Source organism: Vollenhovia emeryi, unplaced genomic scaffold (genome assembly GCF_000949405.1).
Source record: "Vollenhovia emeryi isolate VEMERY1.0 unplaced genomic scaffold, V.emery_V1.0 DF939161.1, whole genome shotgun sequence".
Lineage (NCBI taxonomy): Eukaryota > Metazoa > Arthropoda > Insecta > Hymenoptera > Formicidae > Vollenhovia > Vollenhovia emeryi.
In genome coordinates, this window is record NW_011967205.1 from 1,652,959 (window position 1) to 1,676,991 (window position 24,033).

The 24,033-nt window shown below is 35.8% G+C and overlaps 2 protein-coding genes across 5 annotated transcripts; both read right to left on the bottom strand.

The window, feature by feature from the left end:
• Positions 1-1,297: 1,297 nt before the first annotated feature.
• Positions 1,298-7,123, bottom strand: LOC105564655 (sorting nexin-4-like). 2 transcript variants are annotated; one of them, XM_012017192.1, is made up of 10 exons: positions 6,849-7,123; positions 5,844-5,950; positions 5,179-5,395; positions 4,984-5,089; positions 4,633-4,742; positions 3,035-3,172; positions 2,657-2,867; positions 1,996-2,128; positions 1,783-1,897; positions 1,298-1,702 (listed from the first exon to the last, which is right to left on the bottom strand). In XM_012017192.1, exons 1-10 carry the CDS (start codon positions 6,924-6,926, stop codon positions 1,652-1,654), a joined length of 1,266 nt encoding a protein of 421 aa, XP_011872582.1. In that variant the 5' UTR covers positions 6,927-7,123; the 3' UTR covers positions 1,298-1,651. The 2 variants fall into 2 exon arrangements, with proteins under 2 accessions (XP_011872582.1, XP_011872583.1); XM_012017193.1 differs by lacking the exon at positions 6,849-7,123 and having other exon boundaries at positions 4,984-5,109; positions 5,844-5,924.
• A 1,060-nt stretch (positions 7,124-8,183) lies between these two features.
• Positions 8,184-23,139, bottom strand: LOC105564656 (synaptic vesicle glycoprotein 2B-like). Of its 3 annotated transcripts, none has more exons than XM_012017194.1 (12): positions 22,718-23,139; positions 15,455-15,517; positions 14,929-15,090; positions 14,081-14,243; positions 13,804-13,925; positions 12,377-12,621; positions 10,963-11,120; positions 10,627-10,822; positions 10,436-10,550; positions 9,506-9,665; positions 8,999-9,126; positions 8,184-8,898 (listed from the first exon to the last, which is right to left on the bottom strand). In XM_012017194.1, exons 1-12 carry the CDS (start codon positions 23,055-23,057, stop codon positions 8,828-8,830), a joined length of 1,923 nt encoding a protein of 640 aa, XP_011872584.1. In that variant the 5' UTR covers positions 23,058-23,139; the 3' UTR covers positions 8,184-8,827. The 3 variants fall into 3 exon arrangements, with proteins under 3 accessions (XP_011872584.1, XP_011872586.1, XP_011872585.1); XM_012017196.1 differs by lacking the exon at positions 22,718-23,139 and adding an exon at positions 20,971-21,172; XM_012017195.1 differs by lacking the exon at positions 22,718-23,139 and adding an exon at positions 15,599-16,781.
• Between the last annotated feature and the right edge of the window lie 894 nt (positions 23,140-24,033).

Genomic DNA, 24,033 nt, shown 5'->3' on the forward strand with positions numbered 1-24,033 from the left:
AACTGGATAAAATTATCTTTAATATTTTGACAGTTGAGCGGGGACATGTTTGAGTTGGCGGCAAGTAATTCTCTGAAATCGCACGTGTAAATAGACCATTCAGCAGAAAAGATATATTCTACATTTTAAAATACATTCACCCTCTTCGTTCCGAAAATACATAATGTGATGCTGTAGTTAATTGATTGAATAGCAAATACAGAATAACGAATGAGAATATGTGCATGAGATCTGAAATCTGCATAAATTTATCTTGTACAATGTGCTTTTGCCGCTCTTTCTCTACAAAACTGATTGCTGTATTCTTTGTTACGTTGGCGGTAAACCTCCACCGCATTTCAAATTACATTGAAAATGTATTGGAAATTACATTTACACTCTATGTTCCAAAAATGCACAATGTGATGCTGTAATTAATTGATTTAGTGTCAAAAATAGAATAAACAAATGGAAACATGTATACGGAATCTGCATAAGTTTATCTTGTATGTACTTTTACCGTTCTTTCTCTACACAGCTGATATTCTTTGTTGGTAAACCTCTGCCGCACATAATAAAAAAGTAAAAAGAAGAAAAGCAACGAAAAAGTATTTTTTCTTCAGAAAAAAATAAGATCTGAAATTATAAATACTATACCAGCTAATAAAGAGACATAGACAAATTGAATCTTATATATTTAATTGCCTGTTCATATAACACAAAGCCCAATACATATAAAAATGTGTAGTATATGAGACGATGTAACTGTGTGCCTACATAGAAACTAAATGAAAAGTAAAAACACATAGAAATTGTACATTTCTCTATATTTAAATGTAACGGGAAGAAATAATTAAACGGATATCCTTGCATAGGAATATTATGCATAATTTTTACAAAACATATTTGAGATCCGCGCAGTTGAAATATATAATAAAAGTAATAATGAGTTTATAAATCTTATTATGCTAGTGCGACGTGATCTTTTTGATCATAAAACTTACAAACATAACGGAAAAAGATTCGAATCCTAAATATCAATCATTTTTATAACGTAACAATACTGAACATATACGGATACAAATATGTATATGTATAAATGTATATAATAAATAATGATATAAATAATAATACAATTAGCTTTTGTCGCGCACATCGATTTTCGATAATGGATATTACAACAAATATTTATATTCGTAAACAAATATAATTCTGCACGAAAGTAATCAAATGTCATTTAACCGTGAAAATGGAATTAAAGTGCGTATTACTCGAACGACAGAAGGGCAGTGTATAAAAAATTACATCACAATAATTACATCTATCGTCATTTGCATATAGCAAATTTTACAAGTCATATACGATTCGTGTATCGTAATTCATACACGATTAAGTACGATCTTTCGCGCATAAGCGGTGTACTAAAGACATATAAATATTTAAATGTGTTCCGACATATTTATATATATATATGTATATATATATCCAACATGAATTACATACATATAATATCCCTTATAGTCTGATATTTTAAATAGTAACAATCATGTACATCGATGTGATAAGCGTACGGCATGAGTGAACTTACAGATACAGGAATGTATATCGTATGAGAAACGTAAAGACGATTATTGTTCTGTGACAGTCTGTTTCGCGAAGTGTCGTGAATTTTTCACGGTATACTTTCGAGACAACCTTTGATGTGCTGCCAAGCTTGAACACCCTGTAACAGTGAAGAATAATGTTATCGCCGAGAAGTATCGCGAAATAAATTCCGTAGAATATGAAATTTAATGTATCGACCTTCCTAGCTAGCTTAAATTGCAGAACACAATAAGCTGCCAAAGTCTCTTTCAGATCGACGACTTTTTGATGTTGGAACCTCTCGATGTCCATCATGGCTTTAATGGAGAAAGACCTATTTGACGGAGAAAGATAGTAATTTGTAAAAAAATTATTAATGTTATCCCCGAATATCGGTTAGGTTAATATCTCGAAACGTAGGTGTAGTCTTACTTCAAATCCTCGTCCACTTGCTTCACAGTTTCATCGTGCTGCGCAATTCGCTGTTCCAGCTGAAGGATTTTCAACTCGCGAACCTCCTCGGTGTCTACAGAGCCGAATAAGCGCGACATCAAACCGGCCTTACCTTAAAGAGTGAAATTTTACATTCCCGAGTGTATGTACAAATCAAACATTATATCTCTAACACAATTCTAATACGTAGTTAGGTGTTTCCGACCAAAGGATATCAAAAAGTGATTAAAATAAACAATTATTGTTGTGTCTTAATATAATCACTTTATTTCATTTCATTCTTTAGAACGACAATTTTTTATATCTCAGAAAGGTGAATTTTTGTTATTAAAATGGCTTAATTCTACGGAGAGATCACTTCTTCATCACTGACAAATTTTCTTCTGTAAAAACCGAACTTTAATTGTCAAAATAAAAAGTGATTACTAGAACCTGAATGGGAATTGTAGGCTGATATTTATTTTAAGGGCAAAAGTTGAAAATATTTTTGTAGTGGTATAGAAAAATTAATTCATTGTTTCAAAAGATATATTGGAGGTTGATTGTATTGAACAATACAAATGACAATCCCATTTTCCTTTGTACCATATATCTACAAGTTTCTGGACCTTTTATTATTTAGGGACCTTTTATTACGTACCTTGCATGACCTTGTCTTTCTGCTCGAACGTGGCAGTCAAGGCATCGTGCGCTTCGTCTTTAGCCAGTTGCAGGGCTTCTCTGCGTCTAACCACAGCCTGCAACGCCGATGCGCCAAAGAGCCACTCCTTGAGCTGATCCGCTATGAGCTCTTCCTCCTCGAGCGTAGTATCTATCGTCGCCGCTAACGAGTCCAAGTAGTGCCCCGATTTCTAAGAAAACAAGCTGTAATGCGGTGCTTTGCAAACTTAAACTGCATTTCTTTCTTTACGTTTCATCAAATCAAGCGTTACTCTTCCCGTCTCGACGTTAACGAATAAAATCGATGCTTCTCGCTCGTCGGCACGATTATAGCGTTACTTTTTATAATGAGGAATACCTGCAGTTCGTCACCCATTCCTTTCTCTATGGCACTCCATTCGCTGAAGACACGCCCATAATTTGCATGCAACTTATATAGACTGTGCTGCTTTTCGACGAGCCGTGCACGCACTCGCAGGAGATTGCACAAGTTATTCTGCAAGAATAATTGTTTGAAGGCACGCCGATAACACTTGCATCACAATTAAGGACATTATAGACAAATTATCAAGGATCGCTAAGCGTTAAAAAATCGTGCAAATTTTGTTAAAATAAAACATGTGATATCACGAATCCAGATAGCACGGAGAATCCAGAAAATTTCTTTTTGCATTTCTGAATTATGAAATAAAATTTCTTTCCATCTCATTTCTGTTCTAAAAACATTCTTAAGAGCTGAGAAAGAATTGTGAGGAATGCTAGGGGCTCCAAGAAGTAATAAAAAGAAGAAGAAAAACATATAGGCAATGGAAGCCAGTCACGGGAATGAATTTAGTAGAGTCACGTATTTAAAATAATTAAGAAATAAATTAGGAGACAGTTACAATATGTTAAACGTTTCGATCATGGGATGTGACCCTCTTCAGTAACAAATATTATAAATTACGAATTACGTGAAAACCGAGACCCTTACGTGGGAATGGTCGTTGACATACTTATAGATGTGACGAAAAAACGCAGGTTAAGAGGATGCTAAAGTCGTCTGTTTTACCGACACATTCGAATATAGTTTTTGCGCTGCTGAATCTTTTTTAGTTTTTACGCCTAAAATAATACCAGGATAAGTTGCGGACCGCATAGCAGAACGTTTTTATACTTGAAACACTCGGGTCAGAAATCTAATGAGAAAGATATTGGTATTTGAAATTTTCAATTTTTTAATCGTGAGCAATTTGAATTTGGCTTTATAAAATTACAAAATTCTTCCACGCGATTACAGTACGCGTAAAAACAAAGCGGGGGGTTCACGACTTTATATAAAAAACGAAGAGAAATTAAAAATATCGCTTTATAAGTAATTGTGGTTAGGCTTTACATGCTGATACGTTTTTTATATAAAGTCGTAAACCCCCTGCTTTGTTTTTACGCGTACTGTAATCGCGTGGAAGAATTTTGTAATTTTATAAAGCCAAATTTAAATTGCTCACGATTAAAAAATCGAAAATTTCAAATATCAATATCTATCTCATTAGACTTCTGACCCGAGTGTTTCAAGTATAAAAACGTTCTGCTATGCGGTCCGCAACTTATCCTGGTATTATTTTAGGCGTAAAAACTAATAAAAAGATTCAGCAGCGCAAAAACTATATTCGAAGATTTAATTTCATACATGTTGATGTAGGACAACGGCGTGTAAAAAGAATTTGTTTAGAGTTCTTTGTCGAATTCAAAAGGAATTCTTTGTATTCAGAATAACAATTTCAATTTATTTCCATAGAAAGCGAGTAGGTGTATTTCTATGGAATCCTTTCAAAGCCTACCGGAAGTGAATTCTTTTGCGTCCATTTTCAACAGATTACGCTAATCCATAAAGAATTTTGGAAAGCGAAAGCATTCGTTTTGAGTTCATATAACGATCACCCGCTATTTAGGAGGATACATCGATTCGCGGCATACCTGCAGTTCAATTCCATAATTTTTTATAGTTTCGAACCGTTTGTCTGGCTTTCTTAATCGTACCGCTACGCTAAGCGCTTTCAGCTTCGATTCTGCGATCTGCAGATACCCTACAAAAAATAATAAATGATTCAATGCCCATCTAAAATATCTCTTAAGCTGTTAGGTCGATATTCCGAATCTTCTTTTATCGGTGAAAAGCGCTACTGAAATTGGTTTCGAAGAATTCTTATTGGTTGAGAAGATCTTTTACAGGCACTTTTATCGATGAAAGAGGTTTCAGAATATAGGTCTTCGTCTTTTATTCAACGTTTCAACGATCTTTTCATCGTGCGCAGAAATAAAAATTACCTGTTTCCTTAACACTTTCTCTCCAACCGTCCTTCTGCTGAAGAAACCCCATGAAATGTTCGTCGCGCGAAAGTATGGGATGCGACGCGACCCTTACAAGGAAGTTCTGCGCGCAGAAATATTCTCCTTAACTTTCCCAATGTACAACAGCATTCGTCGGTGCGATATCGTTTTATTTGCAAATCGAGAACGTACCTCGAGTCCAGCCCTTCTGCGGTCGACGAAGTCGGGATCGAACGTGTCGGTCGTCACTTTCTGCCAAGCGTAGAGAACCTTCTTCTCTGGTAGCGGCGGTAGCACGATGTAGGGATACGAAATCTCCAGGTAAGCGCGTAGCAACTCGAACTCGGTATATCGCCGCCATAGCGAGCTTATCCTAGTCAGCGCGTTTTTGAAATCCAAGTCGGTGACTCTGCAAGACAAAAGAGAAAAATTAATAACCTGGCAATAGCAGAGGGTAGTTCCCCATTATAGCATAAGCTCCTGATATGAGATAACGGGGTTTCTGTTAAATTAATAGACATCATCTGTTGGCTCCACCATGAATCTATTATCCTTAGAGTGAAATCCGTTTAGTGAAAAATTCACTGCTGGATCGTGTAACCGTCGCGAAAAAAAGATTCGTGCTTAAATGTGGATGTTGAAGATCTGTCTCATATTAGGGGACTTTCTCAGCGAGAAATGACTCGTCGATCGACGTCGAAACGATGTCGAGTCGACGTCAATTTGACAACGTCGATGCTGACTCGACATCGTTTCGCGGAAACATTTACTCACTGGATTCCTCTACTTCCGAAATAATTCGTGCCAGTTCGAAGTGAACTCTGCTACGCGATTCGTATTTCTACTTGTTTACTTACTTAGTTTCAATGAGGTATACCGTGTAGAATTCTCTTAAATTAAGCGCTCTATTCGCCCTCTTCTCGGCCTCCACTATTGAGATCTCCATGTGGTCGAGCAGGCAGTCCTGAAATATTATTTTATCAGTAAAAGGAAAGATCTTGGTGCTATTTGGCCAATTCTAGTAGAGCATTGGCTCTACATTGGTCCAATGTTGGTGATATTAGAAATGCATTGGCCGATATTGTTCAACGTAACACGAATATTGGTCCAATGATACAATATTAAACCAATGTTGCTAAATAGGCACATTGGCTAAACAAGAGAAGGCGTCGATCTTACAATATTGGACCAATATTGAAAATACTAGATTTACATTATTTCCCAACATTTCGCCAATATATTGTGCTACTAGGAAAGTTCATACATTCATCGTTACAGGCATGAAGTTACGTTGTTGATAAACGGTGCCTTGTAATAAACATATGAAAGGTCATTACAACTTAAGAGTTCTGTAATACATCCAGCATAGTATGTCCCTCTCGAGACATCTGCGCAGGTTTGAGAAACCCTGTCCACCGTTCTTTGCCATTTCCTCATCACTCACGCGGAATGTTGCGGTTTCGGCGAGGCAAAGCCTTATCACGCAACAGCTGGTGGCTCGACTCACACAATGTACGAAGTTACACACGGGGAAGGGGGGTTGGGGAGGGAATAGAATACGAGTCACTGACACCAATTCAGAGGTGCTGCGCGGTGCTCCGATGATCGCTGCGCGACACACATTTCGCCCGTTACTCGAATCAATTGGAAATTAAATCGACGAATCGACGTCTCGCACGTCCGTCCGGTCCATCGAGCGCTCGGCCGGAGCTGCCCTCGTCGAGATTTAAAAGTCACGCGACGCCGTGCGAGGCGAGAGCGCGACTCCGAACTCGGAAGAGGCGGGTCGCGCGACGAGCGACTTATCGATTCAACGCGGACGAATGCGTGTGAAAGAGCCAGAGGGCCGAGGGATCCTTTACCTCCTTCCGCGTCTCCATCGCGGTCATGTTGGCGTTAGCCTCCCTCTGGTAATTGCCGTTCTGAAAGACCTCTTCCATGATTCCTTCGTATCGCCGTTGCCTGCAGCTGTCTACGGGCCCAGCCAGCGGGACTCCGGTTCGACCTCTCGCATCACGCTCGGGTCGCCTGACGTAGACCTGCTACCAACGCTGGTCGTATCGACACTGCCGCGTCGCAGGGCTGTAAGGCAGTCTGTAACACGCTGCGCACAATCCGACCGAGAACCGGTCCCAGACACTGACATTATAACACAGCTGCGTTTTACCGCGGGAAACACGGCCAGCCTGGAAAATTCTTCCACGGAATTCCGCGAGGACGGCGCGGAAATCTGTGGCACCGAGAGGCGCCCGTCAGAGAATTTTGCGATCCACGTCACGCGAATTGTACTTCTCGATCGATGATTTTGCATGATAATGCACGAATGCGGCCGAGTAAAGCGAGAAAGATCCTACGAGGCGGTTGGCTGTGCTGATGCCGACGCTTTTCTCTAGAGGAGAGCCTCTGGAGAACGGCCAGCGCTCTTCTCCACATCGCGCGTTGCATGTAGAAGGAGGCGTGGGTTACCCTGGTGGAAATACTTTACGAAAAATATCATAACTTAATCTTTCAAAGCTGAACTGAACTTACAATGAGTTAAAAAAAACTTACCCAACCCTACTAATTACTATTAATGTAATGTATAATTATATACTATTATATCTGTATACATAATTTTTATAGAATTATATAGAATTATAAAGACTTATATAGAAATATGCTATGTAAAAATAATTTATAGTATAATAAAATATACATATAGTATTATATAAAATTATATATCAAATGTGTCGATATCAGTATATAGAGATACACAAAGCAAAAACATATAATATAATTTTATATAATTCTATGTATTTATACATGCTTATGCATGACAAATTTTTTATCGGGGTATTTCAAATGCTCAATTGATTTCGTTTCATTGTCATTTCGCCAATAAATTGTAGTAAAAATTTAACGAGGAACATATTTTAATTATTTTCATTTAAAAGCAACACAGTTTTTAGTTAACATTTCATAATTCTTTTAGTACTAACCTTTTAGTACTTTTCAAGTAAAACAGTAGTATAACAGTTTAATTTCTTTTACATTGTAAAGAATCATGTCGAATTTCGGAAAATTATGCCTGAAATACCTAGATTCAGTGATTTTTCAATAATTTTCATTTTTTATCGATTTTAATAATTTCAGTAGAATATTTCCATCAGGGTCTCCTCTGCAACGCGCGTTGTAGATACATAGAAGAGAAAAAAACGTTTAATAATAAAATCATTTTGCTTTATTTTTCCTGCTTTAGTTGCATCATAATTACATTTCTCTTTGTTTTTGTTACGCTTGCAACAAGGGATAGCAATAAATAAGATTGGAACAACTTAATACTAATTCCAACAAAATATTTCCATCGGGATCTTCTCTGAATCGCATGTTGCATGCAGAAGGGATGAAGGCGTTAATAATAAAAAAATATTATCACATTTTCCTGCCTTGTATCATAATTAAATTTTTCTTTGTTGTAGCAACGCTTACAACAAGAGATTGTGATAAATAAGATTGGAACGATCGGTGACATAGAAATTACATTTCGAGATGTTAAACATTGCAGCCGCGAAATGCGCTTAAAACACGTTTCCCTCATATGCACGTCGTACACATTGTACGACCGTATAATTCATTAGTTTATCCTACGTATATATATAATATATATATATATGTAGAACACAGTAGGTGGGAGCAAATAGACCTTATCTACTAAATGAGCGTACATATTTACATAATGAAAGACACTGCGCGGATATAAAACGATGGCGATTATAAACCTGCGTAAACTATTTACATGTCGACTTTTCGACAAATATTAAAACTAATAACAAAATCATCGTTGGATACATCTATAACAGGGTCAAACAATATCCTTTGGTTTGTCATCTTGCGTTGGTTTTCCCGGTAGAACAGTAACCAAAAGTGCGGACACTGTAAATTAATCAGAAATGTGTGAAAAACATTTTTATATATACGTCAAAGTTGCGGAGATACAATTTAATATGCATTTAATATACAGATATTGTTTTACCTAGAGAGGCCGAGCCGATCATGATAAATGGCCCTAAACACGACAGGTTGAATAAAACGGGGAATAGTAAGTTGCCAAATACCGCGCCAATTCTTCCCATCATCATTGTTAGGCTAACCGCCATGGTTCTAAAACACGAAACATGCGGATATTAGAATACAGATAGATAATATAGAGATTAGAATATAAATAGATAATATAAAAATAGATATAATAGAATAGATAAAGTAAATATAGTAAAATATGTATAATGAAATATTCAGTCAAAAATGATTCTTTCAATTGACGTCAATTCAAAGTCATTCTACATCAAATCAATGCAAAGGCAGAAAGTCGAAAGCCATAGAAATATTATTGAAGTAACATAATAAGTTGTGATGAAGTCGAGGACGACAAAGAAATCAATCTGTGTTTGACATCAACCTTTCATTAGCGAATTGACGTCAATTCGACTAGCCATTACTAATTGAATACTAGTGATATATCATTAATAATAAATTGCTATACCTTAGATATGTAGGAAAATTATCGACAATGACATTAACGACAGTCGCACCGCCGATACTCGTCATAGCGACAAATACCGAGGACAGTCCGAGGATACCGTTGGTATCTTCAGCCCAATAAAGTGAGCCGCAACAACCAGCAGCAACGAGGAAGCAAATTGCTGTACAGGAATCAAATAACCAAATACAGCAATTGCAGTTAATAGTACATAGATAATCACCCTTACAGAAATGTACATACTGGGAATGAAAAAGAGCACTGAATAATTACTAGAGCTCAATAATTTAATCATCAGCAATTATTGCTGAAATTCAACGCAATTTACATGATCGCGGGTCTCTGAGATTTTATATAAAAATGAAATAACTTAACTTTTAACTTTCTACTTTCTTTTATTCTTAACTTAACTTTTAATTCAATTAATTTTATTATGGATTAACCTGTATCTTCACTTAAGTTAAATTTTCAAGGCTGTTAACTTTACCTTAACTTAGTTAAAAAAAACTTATCCAACCCTACTAATTGCCTATGTATAAGTGTACATCACTGATGTATATACAGTAATTCTCTAGTATAATAATTATTTCGCTTACATTTCCGTAAGGGTATCGAGCATACACGGAGAGAATTTTCACTTAAAATTTACCCCAAAATCATGTAATCGTAGGACAACATGGCATTTTGAAGAATTGTATGACAGTTTTTTGAAATTTTACCATACATTCTACTGGTAAAATGTATGGTAATTTTTCAAAAAACCCTTATAAAATTCTTCGAATAATTCAGGATAAATTTTAAGAAAAAAATATCTCCTTGTAATAAGAGCATTGCGCAACATTGTTATTCAATGTTGTTACATTTCTTACTCGTAATGTTACGTCATAAATAAAATTACTATCTCTTCGTCACCAAATTATTTCATCATCTTACCCATTAGCTTTCTCTTTCCTATTACGGTGATCAAAGAACCAGCTATAGTATAACCGATAACGCCCGTCACAGCGATGACGATGGAATTGATGAAGACTCTAGAATTCAGCTCCGCCTGAAATTGATATGCATATTTCATAGAATTCGTTTTCCGCGTTGCGAGCAAGATTTAATAAGAATTAGCGACTTACCGGAATACATACTGTAGAGTTGCTCATTGTCTCGTTGATGTACTGCGTGGAATTAAGATACGACTGCTCCTGGCCTAGCATATAACAGAATGAGGGCTGCAAACCCGACACGTGGCTATCGTTCTTCATAAGAGTGTTTTTGTAACTCTCGATCATTGCGAACAGCTGCGGCATCCAAAGCCGGAGCGAGTTCGACCTGCAATCGGCATTAATTGAACTCTTTAGGCTCCATCCATTTTAGTTTTGCTTTATGTATTTTAACGAAATAAAGAATTATTACGTCACTTCATTTTTTTTCATAACAATTAAGAGAGACAATGAGTCGATTAAACTGACCCTATCGTTGCACCTAGCTGTATCATCGATACGAGTATCAATCTGAAAATATTAGGTCGCACGAAGAGTGGCTTCATCTGCTTCAAGCAGTTTTTCAGCTTGTCCTGTATACGTTCTTCGCACGATTCAACGGAGTATTCATCTTCCAGACTCTTTATCTGTCAATTAATCATAAAACAATCATATTGTTATGTCATTATTCTCATATTAACCGTTTCTTTCATTCCGTAATCGCTTCATTTATCCAATCTCATTTCTTACAATTTCATCACGCTTCCGTTTACATGCATACATTTTAGTTTAGTTTTCGATTATGCCCTATTTGTTTTGCTGTATAATTAATTTTGCATTCCGAATAACGTATCTTTTTTTATACAAATTTTATAGCAACAAATATTATAGCAATAGCCTTATCTTTTTCATCTTTTATGTAATAATCCTTTTGTGAAATAAATTTACGTGTTTAAGTAAATGTGACATAACGATTTTATAATCACGCTGTGCGTGCAGTTATCGTACGTATTTTAAAACATTGTCGAAATGACTCAACGTGGCACCGTATTTTTATAATTGAGTTTTATTTCAAGTCAGACTTCTAACATCTGCGTCGGCTCTTATTGCCTTTCCTTTCTATTAATTTTACTGCAAATCAACAAATATACGAGATTAAAATTATTAATTAGTCATCTATAAGTGACTTTTCTATTATTTATATTGTAGATATTAAGATTACTGACAGCTTACATTTGTAATTTTCGACCTTTAACTCTTTGCACTGGAAATGAACCAAAAGATCTAGTTCATAAGATTCGACTTTATGTAACTTATTATTTTGTTAATTATTGCCAACGTTTCCATGTAACTTATATTACTGCCAATTAATGTTCAATATATAATTTATTACTTACTCACTTATTTTACTCTAACGGCCGTTTTATATTGATGATTATTATCATATTTATTTATTGCCATTTTGATAGTTTTCAGTCATTAGTTATAAAGTTCTGACGTGTCGCAGGTAGCTACGGCTCTAAATGATAAAGTACAACTCCCAACCTTCATTTTGAGCCGTAATTACATACATATGGTACGTCAAGATAGAAAATGATAAGAACTATCAAAATAGCCATTTCTAGCATAATTAACTGACAATGAGTTTTTCCCAAAATTCTGGCGTGCCAGAGAAATTTTACCGCCGGATTTGAATTCAATATAAAAAAAGTCTACAAACAATGATAGGTTTCAGGTTAATGCCAAAATTCTTCGAGCAGTGTTTATTTGCGTTAACAAACTTCTCAATCAGGCAATTTAATCTAACGAAGACAGTCTTAAGTGGCTGAACTTTGAATTATTTCAAACAAATACATTGCACTATTATCTTCGAAAATAACATCATTATTAACATGCATATTACCGGGTACGTGTCGGGATCCTTCCCAGTGTTGAGCGAGTAGATTTTCTTGAAGACCCTCAGTGCCTCGTCGTGCCGACCTTTCAGGATAAGGAAACGCGGGCTCTCCGGGAAAGCGAAAAGTGTGGCGCACGCTATAAACTCGGGCAGAGAGCAAATGGCTAAGAACACCCTCCAGGAATTGATCTCTCTTGTTTCGCTTAAAAGTGTGATGTACCACTTTTGAGGTATTATGAGCCACGCTATACCTGCCAGTTGAAAGATACAAATCAGAAGTTTATAACTTTATTCTAACTCAAATTTATTTATCACACGAAACGTAAGTGCAGACTTATTCATCAATGCCTGCACCTGCATTTTCATCATCATTTTTCTCATCTATACGCGTAAAGAAAAATATAGCTGCCGTAGTAAAAAAACTATATGAGCAACTAAATATTAGTCGTAAAATATAGACAGCCAATATTTAGTTATGATAAATATTTGTGCTAAATATTTTGCTACTGTGCCTATTGTATTAGGTGCGACAGCAAATCGTTTGCTGGGCTTTTGAAATTTGCAGTTATGGCAGCAAAATGTTTCTAGCAAACCATGCTCAGCTATATGGTAGCGAAAATTTTTTTTTCAGTGTACAAATCACTGGGTTTCAGACTGTATGTATGTACCATCACATACTTCTATAGAAGCTGTGTGAACTACAGCCTGAAACTCATTGATGATAGGAATAAAGATTAGGAAAATGTGAATTCTAGTAGAACTGAGGTCCAGGCATTAATAAATAAGACTGTACTCGAGTGAGATGGAATATTGCGCGCCTCTTCTTCGCGCTTTCGTTTTAAATTTCCAAATCGATTTTAACTCTTTTGGCTACCAGCGAATTTCACAATACCACACAGAAGAAAGAACATTCTTCTTTTAAAAATATGTTTAGTTTCAACGTAAAAATCTTAAAATAAAATTATATTAAAGCAAAAAAAAAACTTACTTGACTGAAACAATTTTATATAATTAAATCGATAAAAATATAGCCTTATTATTGAAGAATAATTTTTTTGAATGGAAAGGAAACAATATTCGATACACAATAACATATTTTCAAATCAAACATTATAATGATTAAAATGATTTTATTGTCAAAATAATTATACGTATTCTTGAAGTGACAATTATAGTATTTAAATAAAGCTGTAATATTGTTGGAGTGCAAGATTATTAAATGCTTCTAAGAAGATTGTGGATTGTTGCGTATATACAAGAAAAGAAACCCATGATGTGTTAATTTGAGTATATAAGAGTTGAACTACACATCCTTTTTCTGTGCGCAGCAATGCGCATATTTTACCGTTGCACGCGTCTCCGGCTTGAAAATCGGTGCTTTGTAATTTAACCTCCGTCGATCTGTAGACATACTGTTTCAAGGCTGTACTTACATGGCAAGGAAATGTTTCCAAGCGAGAAGAACACGCCAAGCCACATGTACGATCTCGATCGATGTGCTTCATTGTGTATTTCCGCCAAGTACGACATAAGTGCCGCATACGGGCCAGATATGCTGTAATTTGTTGATCGCGATGTCAACCATTACGTAATATTTACATGTAACAAAATATTCAGCTTTTCCCTTAGTTAATGTACATAATTATAGCGCGCGTATGTAGGTACGTAAGTTGTAATATTATACCGCACTGACTAGCAATTCCAACTTACATCATGCCGTCCAAAAATTTAAACGTTATTAAAAGCCAAGATCTGTGCGAGAAGCACGTCGCCACGCTTAATAGACCGGTAAGCAGATAACCGTAGAACATTATTTTCTTACGACCGAACATGTCGGTCACGCAACCCCAGAAAAACACCGTGCAGATCATCCCTGAAAAGAAAGCCAACTGGTGAGCCGATTCTGCCTTCAATTTTCTGAGAATTTTGCGTTACGATAAAAGTAGGGTGAAAAGTAATACACAGGGGAAAACGTGTGGCAACTAAATTTTAGTTGTAAAATATGGACAGCTAATGTTTAGTTGCGATAGCTAATATTTCGCTACTGTGCCTATTGTATTGTACTAGGTGCGACAGCAAATCGTTTACTGTGGTTTAGAAATTTATAGCTAATGGAGCAAAATATTTTTAGCGTGATTAGCTACAGTAGCGAAAAATTGTTTATAATTGGTACAAATGTCTATAATTGGTACAAAGCTTTCCCTCAATGTCAGCTCCAGTTGCGAGGAGAGCCCCATGATGGCTGTACCTTAGGCCTACGGAAGCCAATTGATCGGCCGCTAGTTGCTCGCGGGTCGAAAGCGATCGCTGTCGAAAACAGCTGGCCGAAAATGGTCGGCCGGTCAGAATTCGCATGCGATAAGAAATAAAATGATACGGTATTTACCGTGAGCTCGCGTTTGCCCTCACTATTGCTTACAATGAACTGCAGTGTACACCGCACGATAATCATAGAGACTCTAAGTGTGCAAGCTCTAGTGCTCCAGGGCTCTCATTGAGCTCTCTGGCACCTGTAATAAAGCGTTGTTATGCAATTGTTAAGCGGATCGAGATACTACCTGCGAACGCCATCGAATTCAACAGTCCCTTGTCGAACATCGTCAGCTCGAGATCACATTCGGCGGACGGTAGCACGTAGGACATCGCTGACGATGAAAAGATGCTGGAGAAGCTGGCCGGTAGAACCGCCAGCAGCAGCAAGTAATTAAATTTTCCATATCCTGAGCAAACGGACGAAGTTATTTTTATGTATTAAATCGGCTCCGCGTTCAAAGAGTAAAATATTCAAAATTGACATGAAACGCCGTGAGGACGACCAACGGCCGATACATCACGTTGTTGTGGAATGAATAATATTTAGCCACGTGCGTATCATGCCGACAGAAGTTCAATTAGACCGTTATTCTCATTTATTATAAATATTGTGAGTATTTGTTAAAAATTTAATCAAGCATACTTCACTGGTTTATTCTGCGAGATAAAATAGGACGACAATGTTGAACAAGTGATTAATGTGGCAATAAACATGTTAAATAAGTAAGTGATGTAATATATAATTTATATAATTTATTTAGGTTTACTTACCCGCCGCTATAATTGCCCGTTCGAAGTCTGCGGGACCAGAATCCTCAGGCTTTACTTCCTCGTCTGGAAGCGGAAACAGCAATTAGTTACAAATCCTGATGACGCGATTGCTTTAGATTTACGTAATTAAAACTGAATTAACACCTGATAAACGACGCATATGTCTGTGTCTGTACGATCTATACATCGTAAATAAATCAAGAAAATGTCGAAAAAGCATCTTTTGCCATTTGCCATTCAAACACAGCTACACTTGCCACTAGCCCACGCACATATAATCGGCGTTCGTCGCACGAACTTATTGGGAAAAACAGTCAATATATATATAGACGCGTGAAACGCCGTTCATGTTATCAAAACAGAGTTTATACTATCTTCGCGGATGCATCAGCTTTATTTGGCACTGTATACGACGATAAGATCACCGTACAACTCGTTTTCAATTAACACTAAAGTGCTGTCACTAGACTTTCTATTAAATTAAAACTAACATCATTTATAAGGACGTAATCAACTACAGGAGAGACAGGTTTATCATACGATACATCGGACGGTATCAATCACGTCGCGCTACCGCGCGAAGAATCTGTTGACATTATTGGATTTGTCTCTTCTAAAGTCGTCGCACGCAGTTTCACAGCCGTTAAACACAGATTGTCTTCGATAATACGCGGAGATACACTCGCAATGAGAAAAAAAATAATTGCAATAATCGTTTGGCTAATTTTTCCGGCTTCGCTGGAAGCTTTACGAGTTTATTATAAAACGCAGTTTGTTAGATGCACTTCCAATTTGCATGATAATTCGTAATCGCGACAGCATTATCTCACAGTTGAGGATTACCGCGATCGGAAAGATAACGTCGATCAACGTGAATACTGCGAGACGGATCGAGCTCGACTAAGGATTTATTTTGACAACATTCGTCTTAATACATATCGCCGCTCAAAATCGTCTAAGAATCCACTCTAGAACCGTCCTACGATTTCAAACGTTATCGAACTCGGCGAATTTTCCGATAATTGATCGGTGAAATTATTTAAAGCCCTTCGGGCTTTCTTAATAGCATAAAGATGCTTTCTTGAAAAACACGATGCAATAAAATTTTGAATTTTCCGACAGACTGGTTTGTATAATCAATAGTAAATTGCAATTAAGTTATACAATTACAATCTTAATCGTTAATATAATTTAGCGTACGTTTCTGCAGTACCTAAATAACAATAAATCAATGCCTACATACATGAGATAATCTAACGCAGTAATGCGATATACACATTCCTGTATTCCCCGAGGCGAAAACCTACATCATACAAATGCTCAAAAAGTAAGCGTAGCACTTATAACATTCCCGTTCTTTATAAAAGCCTATGCTCCAAGAGCTGCTTTTTTAACAAATACGACTTTAAAGCACATCTAAGTGCTCGAAATGCTACCTTTTTGTACAGAATTTTATGCTACGTATTTTCCACGTGCTGTTGATGGCTGATGGAATTGAAATGCTCTTTGTTATAGCTCGTGTGCTATTCTATCAAAGTGAGAATGAGGACCACATTTACAAGAAACAAACAGTAATAATTTTCCAACAAAATAAAATTATATACAAAATATAATTATATGTGTGGTAAATATAGTAATTTTTACTCACTAGAATAGACATACAAATGAAAATACTAATTAGGCTGTATTTTTAGCCTTCTCTTCTCCTCCTCGAGAACGAAAGGGTTATTGCATGTGTTACCAGAATTACATGTGCTGTTCTATGTATATGCGATATTAATTTATAAGATATAAGACATGCTAAACATGTATAAGTGATTGTATTGTAAAATACAATACAAAAAATACTAAATCTTAAATAAAATATTAATTCGTTATTAATCTTTCCAACGAGCACTTTGTAGCATTTAGAGAACTCGTCTTCCCTATAGCTTCTGCAAAAGAGCTCTTGTATGACACAACGCTACAAAATATGACAAGGAGTCACTCAGATACTTAAAAAATGTGTAATTATAAAATGTATTTATGTATAATATTTTTGCAACGGGCAGAAATTTTCTGAGCTAAGAGATTGGATTATTATTTTCTTTAGTGAAATAATTCAATTTCAGCACTTCCAACAGTTGTAAAAAATATTCTGCTAAACCCAACCAATGTTAACTCAATATAATTTAACAATGTTTTCTGAATGTTGAATTGTAACGTTTACAAGACATTACAATTTAGTGGACATATATTAGACGTTTTTGCAATGTCTTTTCAACGTTGAATCTACATTTTGTAACATTTATGCAATATTTCAATATTGTAATGGAACGTTTCTGAGACTTTTGGAAATAAGCTATTTTTTTAGTAGCTCAAGTTGAACGTATTATCTAATATTTTTTCTTGATTATCAAAGGTCCAAAAGAATATTGCCCCACAAATTTCGACAAATTCATAAAATATTATAGTACCTGGAGATTTTTCCAAACTTTAGTATAGTTATATTACCATCAAGGACCTTATTAGGTAATAAGGAAAATTCATGCGGTTTTCTTGTTAGTAATGAACTGAAGTCAGATTTCAGTCAGTAATTCGCAAGAATATAATGCATGAAGTTATTATCAGCGGAAAGTTAGATCTATGTCGTTTGGTCTATTATACGCTACGTAATTTTTTATTAGTTCAATATTCTGTTGTTTATCATAAAAATGGTTTAAGCAATTTAAGGAAGGTAAGTAATCGCTGAAGGCCGCGTACTGGACGTTTGTCTGTTATCGAAGATAATAAACTACGTGAGTATACGCGTTTAAACTAGGGCTCGCTATTATACGTTTAAACGGATACACGTTTATACGTATAATTAGCTATCCGTTTATAAGAAACGTTTTTCCGAATACACGTGTTTTTACTTAATAAACGTTTAAACGTTTAAACGTTTACACGTATATTTAGTACATCCGTTTACTAAAAACGTTTTTTCAATATTTTCACGTTTTTCTATAAACGTTTATTCCTTTTTTAAGTGTTTTACTAGCACACACAGCGCGCACTAACGCGCGCGCTTTTACGGTTTTTACTTTTTCTCCTGTACATATATATTATACATATGGCTGTTGATATGCCGTGCGTCTTCGTTTGTTAGCAGCAACAACACTCTCTCTCCATTTAATTTTTCTTTTTGTACAAAATTTACCTTTATACCGGCTCTGAACCTCATTTTTATTTTCCGCCACACTCGCCATGATCTGTCACTGAAGCGCAACGTTGCCAAATGTATTTTCGATGAGTCGTTGACGCTCACATATATTTCTTAATATTCTATGCACTAATAATTTACGAAGAATGCAGCACATAAGTAGCATCCATAATTCATTACACTAATATTGCATCTAATTCGGGATCGCTGTAGTGACATTTGTTTCAGTTGCATTTTTTACTCACAAGTAATAGTCGTACCTCCTTATAAAACATTTCGATTCGCAGTGAAATTTCCTCAATGTTTGTCAAACGTTTAGTAAACGTTTAGTAAACGTTTAAACGTGTAAACGTTTTTCTACAAATAAACGTTTTTCTGGAAGAACGTGTAAACGGATAAACGTTTCACGTCTAGACGTTTATTCGAAAAACGGAATAAAAGCCCTAGTTTAAACTCACAAAAAAGATGTGCAAACGTCGCACAAGTGGACGAATCTAGGCTAGAAAATAAAATGTTTTATTTTTTATTTAAAATTCATTAATTTTTTCCGGTATCTAATATAATGAGATTTTGTGAATGTTTTCAAATGTTTATGATTTGCTGACACTTTAAATAATGCAGGCATTAATGCGTGTGGAATATGTTATGATATCGTGCTAAAATAGAATAGATGAGAAGCAAAATTAAAAGAGATTTGGAAACAAAAAAATTAAAAATAGAAAGAGAAACCGTTAATTCCATCAAGCATTAAACTCATTTTACATAGCAATTATATTTCTCTCAACCTGTTCTTTACGAATGTTAATTTCTTAGAGAATAAAAGTGAAACATTTCGGTTTATTTTATAATAATTTTCAATACATGCATTACACAATTCCTAACAATTTCTAATGCGTCGTTTGAATTACTATGAACAGTAGGTACTATGTATATATGTATATGTAGATTTTGTGTTTTGAGTACATTAAAGACATGAAAATAAAATTAGCAAGTAAGTTTTATATACTATATTGTATATATCATATTTATGCGTATTGTATATCTCCAAGTGTTTAAATAAAACAACGATTTTTTCTTAAAAAGTCTAAACACAATTTTACATACATATAGTTTTAATTTTTTTAAATATGTGCATTAAAAATTATTTTGAACAAAGTAGGTTTTATATATTGTATTATACATCGCACATTTATATTATATCTCAAAATTATTTAAAGAAAATAATACCGCTAAATTTTTCGGAAAAGATATGTTAAATAAAATTTTACATAAATGGAAGTAAATATTAATACAAGCGACTTTATGCGTAGTGCATACATTAATAAGTGATCGTGATTAGTAGATTGCATTCGAAGTTTTTCCGATTGACCGTTACATACCTATTTGCAGACAGTTGAAGAAATGTTGTGAGATATTGACGCAGGAGGTCATTACGTATTACATACTTGTATTTATGAATCGCTAACTTTGCATCCATAAATTATATTTTTCTTCAAATGACAGGCAGTGATACATATACATGCAATTTAGTTAAAGAAATCAAGAAAATTTAAAATAAGTGATCAAATAAGAAATTGCTGAGAAGTATGTTTCATAAATAATTCACCTATTTATGAAATTGTTCGTGTAATAAATGGAACAATTAAATTGTGTAAAAATTGATCTTCATTCTCTCTACAAATTATGGATTCAATTAATCTATAACTTATAAGAATTATCCGTGAAATTCATAAAGACATGAGTTATTGGTGCAAGGGAAAGTCTACCATCTGCCACGTAGCGAAAATTTACGATAAAGTAAATTAGTATAAAAAAATTAAATATCTTAAAAATTTTAGTAATAAATATATAGAAGATAATATTAGCTATAAGTGGTAATAATAAATAAATACGCTAAATTAAGAACAATATTTCTTGCTGAAAGTTTAAATATTACTGTGTAAAAGGTATAAATATATGTATATACACTCGGGTATTAGAAAAATTGAGACAGTCGCTTTCATCCCCAGTATTTGCTATCACATCCGCACACATTTCATGGTATCCTCTTCAATTGAAGTACAGATGTCTCTGCAATTGTCGTGTCGAAGGGTTCACGCGTTACGAGACAAGTATTCCAGTTTTTCTGGCATTTGAGTATGTATATACATATATAGGTGTACCTGTGTGCATGTGCGTGTGTACGTATATACATTTTTACATCATTTTTATAATATCTTTTTTGTACTGTCTATCTATATGTTTTGTGATAACGCACAGAAACGTTTTCAGAAAGAGTTTAAAGATAATAGAACTTGCAAAAATCTCACGTTGAAGAGTTGGCGGAATAACTTGCCTTTAGGTTTCATTAAAGTATCTTTGTCTATCGTCGACGAAGGATTTCAAGTGTAAGATACGCAGCGACCGGGCGGACAGTGAAATACTCCGCAATGTACCACCGGCAACTCTTGTTCGTCGATTTTAGCGCGTGCCCCACTCTGAGAGGGATGTTCTTTGGGAACGTTTCTTCAGCTGCACATGCACAGTGGTGCGCGATAGCCGTTAAACTGATTTCCTTGGTTGGAGTCGCTCAAAGGTATAGTCGGGACGAAAGAAGTGCGAGGAAGACGATGACGACGTCGGCGACGACAGGCGTCCGTCGCGTAACGGTGGGGCGGAACAGGTTCCTAAAAGAACCTACACAATTTTCTCGCATATCAACGGGAAAAGGCCATCTCCTGCACCCACACCCACGCGAGAACACGGGATATCCTTCCGCGCGTCAGGTATAGGGAGACATTTTACGGTGTTTCTTTACGACTGATCGCAAATTAATGTATCTAGGTACAAGATATACGAGCGCAGGAACACTCTTTTTGGCTCGCAAAATTTGCACAGACTACATTCTACGGACACGCGCACTTCTAACAGTCGATCTTTTTGCGAAGATCCTGCACGATTCGAAAAAGGACACTCAAGAAGTTCGGACGTCGTCGAGGCAACTTTTGCCTTTCTGCATCAGACTGACACACTCGTGCGGAATTTTTACGACAATCGTGTCGAGATTAAAAATCAGAACTCTACTTGTAGTAATATATTCACCCTGGTGAAATATTTTACTGAATTTTGCTGTAATGTAGTTGAAAATCTCTCCTACTACTCCGTTTTATTGTCGTTCCATCAATTTTCTTTCGTAAAAATGTAGTGCAAATTTATTTCAAACATTTCTGATTAGAAGTAACACAGTTTTCTGGCATTTTCAGTTAAATTTAATAAATTTAATTCTTCACTGAGAAAAATTTCTATTGGATAAATCAGTTAAGTAGTGTTTTCGATGAAAAATTAACTATCGGTCTTTTGCTTTGTTTTCGTGAAATAATTTTTTCTCGAGGTTACTTGCCAGTATGTTTAGAATGTTCCAAAACGTCTAAAAATTACACTTGTAAAAAATGTCTGTCTGTACGTATGTATGTATGTGTCCAAAAAGTTTATCCGGTCTCTAACTTTTTTAAAAAAGGAGATGTCATGCTCTTTTCTTTCGGGGAAATAGAATGTCTCTGAAGGATGGCTGGTATTTTATTTAGTGGGAATCGGTGAAAGGTTTCAAAATGTAATTGAATTATCCGATTAGGCCAGGATATTTTTCTCAGTGTTTAATCAATTTTATAATTTTCAATATCTCATAATTATTTTATTCCCGACAGTTTGTTTTTATATGTTATCCTTATATTTTACGTATTATATTAAATTTTATTAGAAAAATTATGATTCATTTTGAGATTCATTTAGCTTCAATTTTTCAATCACTTTTATTTCACTTTTCCCCGATTTCGTGACACTTTTAGCAAAATGCTTCCATCGAGGACAGCGCATACTGGCTTGACCGCTGCACGCAGTTCGTTGATTCACATCTCCGCCAGGGACCGAGAGATTCTTTTGGACCGAATGACGCGCAATCACTGTTGCCGATCGTAAGATCGCAAACATTGATTTATATCGCCAAAAAAATGAGAAAGCTCTTTTTGAATAACGATTATAATGAGCCAATGACATAATAAAATGGACGAAACGAATAATAAGATGTCAGACCTGATCCTACGTACGTTTCGCTTTCGTCGGTGTCTTTCCGCTCGGAATTGCTCCATCATCGGTTCCCTCTCTCTTCGCGTATTCACCTTTCCCAAGTGCCATCGCAGAAACAATGCCAAAATCGGCATCGCGCCATGTGTTTTGTACCTCGCCGGTGTCCTGTACTATCACGACTCGGTAAATAAAGGCGATGATAACCAGCGAAGCTGTACTGCATACTTTCGCGAGCTTATCCGCAATTGTCAATCGCAAATATCGATGGCAGAGGGGTATGAATTTTTCCGCAGCCTCTGCCGAAAGCGATAAAGTGACCATCGTGTAAACCGGCTCGTCAGAGGAGAACGAGTCGCACATGGCCGATCGAATGTGGCAAACGTGCGTGTTAATACGCAAATTATTCCAGTGTACGTTTGGAAGTGAAATTCCAAATTCCTTAGCACATAAAGCCGTTACTCACTGTTTGCCTTATGGTGGCTTCGCGGGTAGCAAATTACGATCTATCTTATCTTTATGTACGGACACGTGATGACTTCTCGATCTTAATTGGCGACACGTGGCTCTTGGAAGACTACTGTGAATCAAATCTGTAAATTCAGGTATCAAAGAATTTACATTTATCCGGATGTAGGCTTTCCGAGGAGGATAATATTGCGTTGCATTTAATTATTCTGCAAACAAACACCACGAGTGGTTACATAGCGCATTGTGAGCGCAATTAAGTAATTATGTAAGGTATTGAGCTGTTATGTTAGCGTATGTTAGGTGTTTAACGTATCGAAAGATCGAGTTTTGTTTCATAGTACTTTTTTATGAGATTATAATTAGTGGGATTGAGTATTTTGCGAGCTTCGAATCCGTTGGTGCAGCGTCGAACTCTTTTTGATTACTTTGAAAAATGAAAGCAGTGTCTTCAAGTGTACCTACTCGAGTATACCTGGACGAAATGTATACGAATCCTCTATAAGTACTACGAAAGGTAAAAGTACTAGAGGAAAATCCCCCGTTATGAGATGGGCTTCTAATATGAGATAGCAGCTTTTCAACGTCCAAATTCAATCACAATTTTTTTTCGAATTCTGTCAAAAGATAAAAATAAGCGCACATCCAAACGTTACTGAGGTTCGCCATAATTGAACTGATTCGTACGTAACGCCATAAATTTTATTTTTAATATTTAAAATATTATTTTTTTGACAAACAACATTTAAACGATTTCTCGTTTCTTCGTTAGACATTCGGTATGTGAGATTGTTGGTGCCGACCAATTAAACTCATGGTCATGTAATACGCGTTGTCTACTAACGACGGAATAGCAGCTTTCGTGTTTTTT